Source organism: Crocodylus porosus, unplaced genomic scaffold (assembly GCF_001723895.1).
Source record: "Crocodylus porosus isolate Cpor-Errol unplaced genomic scaffold, CroPor_comp1, whole genome shotgun sequence".
Lineage (NCBI taxonomy): Eukaryota > Metazoa > Chordata > Crocodylia > Crocodylidae > Crocodylus > Crocodylus porosus.
In genome coordinates this window covers 33,071,890-33,082,798 of record NW_017728950.1, presented here as the reverse complement: position 1 = coordinate 33,082,798, position 10,909 = coordinate 33,071,890, and the positions used below count along the sequence as shown (strand labels likewise).

The 10,909-nt window shown below is 42.4% G+C and overlaps 1 protein-coding gene across 1 annotated transcript in view; it reads left to right on the top strand.

The window, feature by feature from the left end:
* The window catches only part of SMC2 (structural maintenance of chromosomes 2), a 35,518-nt gene extending 25,521 nt beyond the window's left edge, over nucleotides 1-9,997 (top strand). The window contains exons 19-25 of the mRNA XM_019555287.1: nucleotides 554-697; nucleotides 994-1,188; nucleotides 1,678-1,878; nucleotides 2,702-2,818; nucleotides 5,180-5,340; nucleotides 7,513-7,660; nucleotides 9,036-9,997. Coding sequence (XP_019410832.1) covers nucleotides 554-697; nucleotides 994-1,188; nucleotides 1,678-1,878; nucleotides 2,702-2,818; nucleotides 5,180-5,340; nucleotides 7,513-7,660; nucleotides 9,036-9,227 — 1,158 coding nt within the window. The 3' untranslated portion in view covers nucleotides 9,228-9,997. The remainder of the gene's footprint in view (nucleotides 1-553; nucleotides 698-993; nucleotides 1,189-1,677; nucleotides 1,879-2,701; nucleotides 2,819-5,179; nucleotides 5,341-7,512; nucleotides 7,661-9,035) is intronic.
* Nucleotides 9,998-10,909: the final 912 nt, after the last annotated feature.

Genomic DNA, 10,909 nt, shown 5'->3' with positions numbered 1-10,909 from the left:
ACCACGAAGCCAATTTCCCAGCCAGCGGATCGTGGTGGAGCCAAGGCCACAACTGGGCAGTTGACTGACACAGTTGCTTTGTTTTTACAACTTATCTAAGAAAACCAACAAATATATTTATTAATGTTTTAAAGTAAAACAGCATCCAATACACTTGGTTTCATCAATCACTGGTCACATTTTAAGATAAATTAATTTTCTAGTTTATTTGGATGATCTAATTTAAGGTCATCTTTTATGTCTCCTTTCAGGCCTTGTGTTCTGTTTTAACTAGATCTTGTTGGTTTAGTTGGAGATGCTGACTACTTCTTTTACTTTGGCCAAACTAGTTGTTACATCTGCAAAGGTTCATTCTATGGTTACCGTACTCAGAAACAGGCTTTGGGGCCTTCTGCTTTAGCCATGCTTTCACAGCTTGGCCTAAGCCCCTTGGAAATGGCTAAGGCTGGCATCATGACTTGGTCTCCCTTTTGAAGTCTCTACAGTAAGCTGAATGCTATAGCTTTCCATTCAAACATAACTTTAATCCATTTTCTACATCTTCCCTGTTTAGGAAGTTGAAGCATTGGTCCTGGAATTAGAAGACCTAAAACGAGAAGAGACTTCCTATAAACAACAGATTGAGGCTGTTGATGAAGCTATCAAATCCTACCAGACACAGATTGATGCTATGACATCTGAGGTGTCCAAGACCAAGGTAGAGTTGGGATATTGTTTTCAAATACTAAAAGGTCAGGTTTGATTCTTTCCATCTGTGTGTAGCTGAGAACAAAAACCCAGAAGATTGTGCTTTTTATCATTTATATTTTCTTTTAGATGGATTTTCATGCTACACAACTAATGTATAATTTGTGGGCCTTTATGTAGCCTTTTTATCCTCTAATGAATCTTGTCCCAGGGATATTTTTGCTGGACTCTTCCTTCCTTCATAATAAGTGCAGCATAAAATCTTTAAAAGAAGAGGTGTTGCCTGACCATCCTTTTGCATTTCAGGAGTCTGTAAAAAAGGCTCAGGAGGAGCTGGCCAAGCAAAAGGAAGTGATCATGACACAGGATAAAGAAATTAAAGACAAATCTGCAGAGGCAGCGAATTACAGAGAACAAAATAATGAATCTCAGCTTAAGGTTAAAGAGCTGGAACACAACATCAGTAAACACAAGCGAGAGACAACAGATGCTGCTGCTAAGGTACCCTGGAACTCTGTAGCTCTTCACCTCCAGTAAACACAGATAGTTACTTCTGTCACTGACAGGAATGAAAATTGTTCCCTTTCATCTGACAAACACCATTTACTGGCAAATTCTCATGGAGGGTTGCAAGCATTAACCTATATGTTGTCTGCCTTGCTACATTATGGGACAAGTAAAGGAGTTGTTAGTGTTAGGAGATGACCAAGGAAGAAGCTAAGTACCTCTTAAAAATTACTAACCTAGAAACATAACTGTAGAGTCTTATGTTCTCCTTTGGTGTGTTGGAGTCCAAATCAGAAGACTAATTCATATGCTAAGCATTTCCCTGAGTTTTGGTCCCCCTGATTTGTACCACTTGATTTGTGTTCTTTTGATTTCAAAGACGGAAAACAATATCGTATTTGACTGCTGAGATTTAAGGTGTAAAACAAATTTTTTTCATTCACGTAGATGGTATCAACATAACTCTTTTTTGTATGTTCCCAGGTGACCAAAATGCTGAAAGAGCATGAGTGGATAGCTTCAGAAAAACAACTCTTTGGCCAGCCTAACACAGCCTATGACTTTAAAAATAACAATCCTAAAGAAGCAGGTCAAAGGCTGCAGAAACTGCAAGAGAAAAAGGGGAAGCTGGAAAGGAATGTGAACATGAGAGCTATGAACATGCTTTCGGAGGCAGAAGAGAGGGTAAACGTTTTTTTGCTTTCTTGTCTACAGACTAGACAGTATCTTGTGGATTGCCGTGTGTGGTATACATGAGTCGCCTATAAACTGTACTTCTCTCATTCTCATTTGGGGCATTGAGACTCTGCCTAAAGCTTTTTACATTTTCTAATTCAGAGATGTCAGTAGCAGAATTCATTTATATTTATTCTTGGATTATGATGCATTGTCTGCTCATTAGCTATCAATGTGGGAGAAAGTTCTAGCCTTCATTGGCGAAAGATGAATTTCCTTCCAAAAAATCCATTTATTCTTGATTAGCACAGACATGGTATTACACTGGCCACTATATTACTGGATTGTGTTTTCAGGTTTAAACATTTTGCAGATTCAAAGAAACCCTCATGAAAGTCTTGAATAATATAACTCTGTATACTTTGAAGAATAGATCATCCAGCTAACATATTGCTGTTCCCTGGCTGGGGTTGGTGTGTTCTGTCATGTTTGGGTACAACATGGTCATTTCTCATATTAAAAAGTAAATAAAATGGCTGTATATATATGATCAGACATATAATATTATGAACCACTTCATTAGCATGAAGAGGGAGGGAAGCCTCTCCTTAAAGAGGTAACACTAATGATACTTTAACATTACAGGAAATTCCTAAAGTATCAGATACCCTACTGTTGGCAAACAGTTAGTTGTATGCTTTTGTACTTCTAATCTTCTGAGTAGGATTATTTTCAGACTTGCAGTTACAGATGTTTTGTGTTTGTACTATTAAAGCCAAAGATGCCAAGTACAAAATTAACGGAGACCTATCTTCTGTTCTTATTATATCAGTACAATGACTTAATGAAGAAGAAGAGAATTGTAGAAAACGACAAGTCTAAAATTCTTGCAACAATTGTAGAGCTTGATCAAAAGAAAAATGAAGCTTTAAATATTGCTTGGCAAAAGGTATGTTATTGCAGATCTTACTCGTAGTAAGATATGAATGCCAGATTTGATGTGGAGAATCAAGCTTGATTTCAGTTTGTTTTTTCATTTGTGCATGTCCCTGCCAATGCATTAGGACCCTTTCCTAGTGCTCGTTTCCACCCCCCACTTGTTATGTTTTCAAGCATGCACCTACATGCTTTCTTCTATGCAGATGCTTTGGAAACCTCTCAGCAGCAAATTAAATCTTCCTCACTCAGAATGCACCTTCACTGCATTTTTCCATAATGTCTACAAGAGAAACTTAACATGACACTGCTGATGTGCTGAAACAACTACCTGTCATGGAGTGCAGTACTAGTCTCCACATGTTAGCTTACAGTGTAATTAGATTGATTCCTGCCCCAATTAGTTTACATCTTTTTGTTCTACATCAGTATGCTGCCTCGTACAGTGGGGTTCTGGCCAAGGACTGAAGCTTTGAGGCATTATAGTAATATAAATAACTTAGATCAGTGATGCTCAACCTTTTGGTCCTGTGGGCCAGGTAAGTGGTATGGGGCCTGTCTGCAGGCCAGATTGGGCCCTGGGGCCCAGCACCACCTCCTCCAACTGCTGGACACCTGGGATTGGGAGCTGCCCCCTTTATGCTGGGCGATATTTCTGCCCAGCCTGTTTGCTGGCATCAGGTGTCAGATCCAGTATGAAGGGCTCAAGGCTCCCCAGGGGCTGAATATTTGGCAGCAAGGGAGCGGGGGCACCACTCCCCTGCTGCCAAATTTCCAGACCCATGGGCAGCCTATAGGCCAGATGACGTTGTGCCTTGGGCTAGGTCTGGCTCGCAGGCTGGTGGTTGCACACCTTTGACTTAAAGGATTATTTCTGTTGCTTTCTATGTAAACTTGTAATCAGCGCTACCTGTTCCATTCAGTTGTATCACAGGGGAAGATTCTTTATCTGGTACGTTGGTATTTCCATGTGGAAGACTTTGAGAGAAATTCTAATGACACTTCATCTGATGTTTTGATAGTGCTGGAGTGGTGACGTGTAGCTATGATGGTCCAGGAAACTGCAAGAGGCATGGGTTTTTTGTGGGTGATAGCTTTTATTGGACCAGTGGTGTGGTTGGGAGGGATTTAGGCTGTCTTGGGGTACAGGGCACCCTCCTTCACGGTGCCTGCAAAGTTGACTTAGACAAATCTGTGAGCACCTTGAGGAAGGTGCCTTGTGCCCCAAAATGAGTCTAAATCCCTCTCAACCATGCTTCTGGTCCAATAAAAGATACCACCCATAAAAAGCCTTGCCTTAGCTTTTTGAGAGCTTTCATTTTGTGAGTTTTATAAATTGAAGTTTTTAACTTGGCGTATGAAGCTGCAGTGCATTTACAAATGCAGTATCAGAGTTATTTTTTGTAATTGCTGCATCAATTTGATATGGAGCAGAAGCTTTTAATGTTCATGTATGATGCCAGTGGGAGGAATAGTACTGGGACTTCATTAGCTAGGTTGTAAATTTGTAATCTGTCAGCGATTTTCCCGTTACAGTGTTTTTCTGCCCCTCCCTTTGAAATTTAGTAAAGGTATGCACATGTGCCTCTGATGGGGGCTTGCTATTCTTAACAATTTTTCAAACCAGAAAAAATTCCTGGGCACCGGACTAACTCATGAGCTCTACCAAGAGTACATATTTAATCCCCTGACTGAAACCATAGTCTAAATTTTGCACCTCAGCTGTTTACTGTTTCTACCTCTGGATCAGGAATGTCAAGATCAGCCCATGAGCCAAATCCAGCTCCATTATCCACTCCCTGGTGCTACCTCTGGATCTCTAGTTGACCCACACATGGCATGTGCTTGACTGGCCCTGTGACAGTGTCTGCCCTGGGACACATTGCCACATGTGGTTCCCATTCTAGGCAGCTTGCACATGACATTCCCCCGGTCACTCAGAGGTAGTGCCAAATGCAGCATTGATCCCAGACTGGCTGAAGTGGGCACTGTGTGCAGTGAATCCCAAACCAGTGGGAGCAAATGTGTGCTGGATTTGGCACAGGCGGAAGGTCTATGTGCCTGATCTGAACCACAGGGCTGGCCATGTGCCATTCATGCAGTCCATGAACTAGCCCTGCACTATCCATCTGGTCCCTGGAGCCACAAGAGTTCAACACCCCTGCCCTAGATCATACTTTCCCCTTCACTCACAAAATAGTCTATTCTCTAGCATTTTCTCAGCATCTGACGTCTATTAATATTCTGGACATCTAACTGGGTTGAGTCAGGATGTTAAAGGAAGCATTTGTAATGCTATTCATTAGTTTATGTATTCAGCAATTGTTATTTGTGATTCAAAGACGTTTAGAAAATATTTGGTCTGATTTTCTAGGTGAATGCAGACTTTGGCTCCATTTTCTCTACTCTTCTACCTGGAGCCAATGCTAAGTTGGCAGCCCCTGAAGGACAAACAGTTCTAGATGGCCTCGAGTTCAAGGTTGCCTTAGGAAACACCTGGAAGGAAAATTTAACAGAACTTAGTGGAGGTCAAAGGTAGGTGATGCTTATTTTTCCTTTCCGCCTTGTGTCCATAATTCTGTGAAATAAGCCATTCAGATATAGGCTCTTCTCTGGGTAAGTTTGGTCTTGTATGCCTGAAGTAAGTTATGGCCCTGGATTATATCTCTCTGATAGCAAGCCTTCAGTGTTTTCCTTATTTACCAATCCCCCATTTTAATAATCAGCATAAATAAGGTGTAGCAGATTTGGGGGGCTCCAGGGTGGCTATGATGGCCCCTGGTGACCATGCTACCGTTGCCCTACTCCAGCTCTAGGGTACCCTCCCCTTTGCACTCACCTGCCACTCTTGATGCATTTGTTTTATCAAAAGGAAGGCTGCCTAAGTGTCCTAGAGCAAACTCCAGTTCTTGCTGCTAGCAGGTCCCTCCCCTCAAGCTGAGTTGGGCCCTTCTGACCCATCCATGACCCTAAGGGCACTGTAGTCTTAAGGACTATTTGCAGCCTCTGACCTTCCCTACAGCCACGTCCATACCTCACAGGTGTTACTGTACCATTATTCGCTTGTTGGGACCTCAGCTTTCTCAGTCTCCGCTCCTTTTCTCTAGCTCTGTCTTCTAGCCCAGGCCCACTGTGTTGGACCTGGCTTCTGGGCTCCAGCTCTTGTCTTGATAGCTTAGTCCTGGCCCTTTTTCTATCTTGCTTCGGGCAGTGAGTCCACTTTGGCTTTATCTGGGTCCCTGGCCCCTACTTGGTGGTAGCCCGCATTAGGCTGCCATCTCTTTCTAGGCTGTACCCTGCCTTTGGGCTCAAGCCTCCTCTGTGTCCTGGGCCCCCTCACCTCTTGGCAGTCTCAAGATGCTCTGTTCTAATAATCCCAAACCCAAGCCACCAGATTAAACTGTAATGAAGGAATAAACACATTCACTGTAACAAACTTAACCCGCTCCAGATGCAAACATTAACATCAGCTTGCTGCCTTACAGCCATACTTCCCCTTGCCCTGGGTTATATCTCTCTGATTGCAAGCCTTCAGTGCCTTACTTGCATACTTAGGGGATTCCAAGAGTCAGCAGAGCCCCTTCCTGCAGCCTGTGTCTGGAAGCTCTTCTGTCTGCAGCTTGCTATGCCAGCCAGCCTACTTGACTCAGCCCCTAGGCTTATACTGCCTAAGCCCTGCCCTTTCTGGTCAGGTGGCAATCCAGCTAAGCAGGGGTTTCTCATTAAGGCTGGTGGCCATGGCAGCTTATTACTACTGCTGTAGCAGCCTCCCTGCTGCACAAGCTAGGCTCTGCCCTACTTGCCTGTTTCCTTAGCTGCCTATTCTGTTGCAGCCAACTTCCCGCAGGCAGGAACCTGACTGGCTGCAGGTGTACCACTTCCCTCTAATGTGCAGCTCCCTGCCTAGGCAGCAGTGTTTCTTTGCTGCCTTCCTTCTTGTGGCTAGCCCCTGCTCAGCTGTCTTGGCTGTTGTCTTCTGCCTTTTCTCTCCTTAAAGTAACAGGAGCCCTAGGCTTCCTGTTTCATAAAGTAAAGCACTGAACTAATCTTATGGTACCAACACAATGGAAACCTTCAAGAACAAACTGGGTGCATCTACACGTTCATTAAAGTGCTGTAATTATGGCATGTTAAACTTAGTACCTGTAATGACAGCTACTAAACTTAATGTGCCATAATCGGTGCTACTGTGCATTAATGCAGATGAACGCTGCTTTTGTGATGTTAATGCACATTACGCTGTCTACTGCGCATTAGGGCATTAGCACGTTTTTTGCCAGCCACATTAATGCTCAGTAGAATTAATCTAATGCACATTAAGTATCTTGGGTAGACATGCCCACTGAAATGTAGAGAAGTGACTATAAATTAAATGAATCAGAGGAGAGTCACAGCAGCTCTAAATTAACGGCATCAAAGAGCATCTACTACCATATTAAAGACTTGTATGTTTGTTTTGTCGTCTCCAGCTCTGGATTCCTCCTCTGGTTCACAAGTGCCACCTCTGTGACACTGAAAGCTTTGTCTCCATTTGTGTCTCTAGCACATAAGAGGGATGTTAGCTGCTGTGCACATAATACTTTCTGCCAAAAGCAATGTAGGATCTTTAGGGTTAATCTGAAAATGACCTTGCAGCCAAACTGCACTTTAGTGGACTAGCCAAAGGAAATAGGAAGGCATTCTTTTAAACTTTGTGTTTGGTTTTAGGTCTTTGGTGGCTTTGTCCCTGATCTTGGCCATGCTGCTTTTCAAACCTGCTCCAATTTACATCCTGGATGAAGTAGATGCAGCCCTTGACCTCTCCCACACGCAGAACATTGGACAGATGCTTCGTACACACTTCCGGCATTCCCAGGTAGGGTCCTGTGCAGGTTTCCCTGTGTAGCTCATTTTCAGAGAGCAGGTACACAAACTAGGGAGCTCAAGGTGCATAAGACGCAACCGATTCAGGTCATGCTAAATATTCTTCAAACTATGAAACCTTTTAAAGTTGCGTTGCAGTATTCTGGTTCACCTAATATGATATGACTTATTTGCATAATATTTTTTTTTCTTATGCAAGCAATTATTGTAGCACTATGGAGCTGTAAAGTAAGTAGAAGGGGTGACTTCATTCCAAATATAAGGGATGTTGCCAGTCTAGTAAGATGTGGTTCACATCTTGAAGAATTTTGTCCCCTGGTTTAAAATATATATATTTCTAATTCAGGCCCTGGTGAAATGTGCCAGGCATGAGTAGAGAAACTTCCAACTTGAGCAGGAAAATGTACACCATGGAAGGAGTTGGTTTCTTCTGGTGATGGCCTCTTGCTCGTGTTAGAACTCGGGTGTTTATAAGCAAACCACTGGTGACTGGAATACTGTTGGTTTGGTTGGAATAATGTCCTCTCACTTCCCAGACCAGTCTGCCTTCCTCCTAATTTTGAAACTGAATTTTCTTTTTTGCAAATTGGAGCTTTACTTACCTTGCAGGTTCACAAGCAGATGCAGTAATATTTCTGCCAGGTACAGTGCTCAGAGCACCCATTGCTATGTTCCTTTCTGACTTGCTAAACAAATGATTATAGAGAGGGAAGGAACTGAAAAAGAGCTGTCCTACCCTGACCTCACAAGGGGAAGGAAAGGGTCTCGACCCAATATGTTGGCTGTCAAGAAGAGGCATCTTTATAGTTTCATATGGAGTGAAGGAGCCTGGTTTCACCATAAAGTACATAGTTTGGGAAGGACCAAGACACAGGCTTAGTGGGGCTTCTGTTGGTGGTTTGGCTCCAGTTCCCCCCAAACAAAAGATCACAGGATCAAGAATAGGGGTTGTGGGCAAATGCATGTGCATGTGAACTTGAACTGGGGAAAGACTACTACTTTTTTCTTGTGGCTTTGTTGATACTCATTACTAGAGCCAGGGTCGGCAACCTATGACGAGGGGCATTTGGCAGTGTTCTACCAGTGGGGAGCAGGGGGACATTTGCCAGTGGCCGGGCGGTGGATATAAGTGGCAGTGGGTGGCTCCTAGCACTGCCTGCCTCAGACCGGAGCTGCATCATTCTGGAACACTGCCAGGAAACATTGCTGACTGCTGCACTAGAGAACAGGTGCCCAGGACAACAGCCAAGTACAAAACACAAGTACAAAAGTGCATCCATATGCCTCATGACTTCATCCAAACTGTATCTCATTGTCCTTTTATCTTTTAGAATATGGTGTTCATGCTAGTCTGTCCTTCTTTTTAGTTCATTGTGGTCTCTCTGAAAGATGGGATGTTCACCAATGCAAATGTCCTCTACAAAACCAAGTTTGTGGACGGGGTATCCACGGTTACGAGATACGCTCAGGCACAGAATGGAAACAATGCACCTCAACAGCAAAAAGCTGGTAAAACAAAACCAAGGGAGAAGAGACCCAGACCTTATGTGGATGCTTGACAAGAAAATTCCACCTGCATCACTCGGGAATTGCCTGCATTTCAGTCTCCTGGTTTGAAATGAGCAAGCGAGAGTCAATGAAGTACTCTAGCCAATTTTCTGTAATGTACTCTTTCCAGTTGTATTTTATATTTACATACTTCATTATAACTGTGGGGTTTTTTTTCAGAAAAATCTTCAGTGACTGTCCTCTGATGTTTGTAATTTTTTTTTTCTATCAGCACCTTTTCACTTTTTTCTTGGAGGTTTTATTCTAATTTCTGCCTTTCTACCACTTCTGGAAGAGCATTGCCCTTCAGCTTAGCTCAACCTTGACTGCCACTGTACAGTTTGTTGGCTTTGTATTTTTCCCACAAATAATTCTGATATTTCCCCCCATTTAAAATGGCCTCTTTTTTTTAATCATGATTTTTTTTAAAGAGGAGGAAGTGAATGTGAATGTTTTCCTTTATTTTGATATGCAAATGCAGGACAAAACTAATACCCATCCTTTAAGATGGGTTCTTTTCCCACCTGTTCCAAGATGCATATCTATTGCCCTTTGTTGGCAAAAGGGGATAAATGGGAGTTCCTAAAACTGGTATCAAAATCCTAACTGCTGAAAAACACTGCCTAAAATGAAATGCAAACATACTATTGACTTCCGTTTTAAAAGCAGGAGGAAGAAGACATTGATATTTTTTACCTTCAGAGTTATAGCTATTTGTACAGTTGCTAAATATTTTTTTATTACATTGTCAATAAATAAATAATTTTTAGCTCAAATGCCATTGTCAAATTGATTTTTGGTTTATTCCCTCACAAGCAGATATCTATAAGAACTGTGGCATATGACTAATAATTGAACACATTTAATCAAGCTTAAACTTCAAGCTTCATTTCTTAAATTTTTAGTCTTGAATTCTTCAGTGGCACAAACTGGGCATGTAATTTACACAGAGTGTGTAGGTACTGCAAAACTGATGTAATACTGATGCTTCAAACCATGGTGGCAAGAAAGGGGAGGCGGGAGTAGTGAGTAAAAATCAAATAACCAGTGCTATTGCCATTCCACAATTCTACTTGTTAGTCTGTGCTACCCAAACACAATTTCTTAGGATTTTTTATTATTTATTTATTTTGCTCTCTTGTAGAAAAGCTGAAAATTATTCCTCAAGCCAGCAGCCAGATGGCTGCAGCTTGACATATTTGCCTCTCTTCCCCTGCTACATCTAACTGCCATGAGGAGCTTCTGTTTTATGGCCTGTGTTCTTGCTGGTTCTTCCCTTTTTAGAGTGAGTCCTAAGCAGGTAGTAAGACTAACTTAGGTCTTCACTTTAGGTTTCTTACTGAAGTCTGGGATTTTGTCCACATCACTCCTGCAATAGCCTTACTTTAGCAACAGATGGTTATGATGTCTCTTCCAGGTACAAAAGACATGTTCCAAACACATGATCGATAATCCTTCAAAAGATCCACAGCTACTGTGAACCTAAGAACATAAATGCCGTACTAAAGTCAAACCCAGTATCCTGTCTCTGATGGTATCAGGAATGGATGCTTTAGAGGAAAAGCACTGAACTAGACCAGAGGTCAGGAAAACAGATCTTACGATGACAGGCTGAGAGCCACGGGACTCTTTAGCCTGGAAAAGCGCAGGCTCAGGGGTGATCTGATGGCCACCTATAAGTTTATCAGGGGTG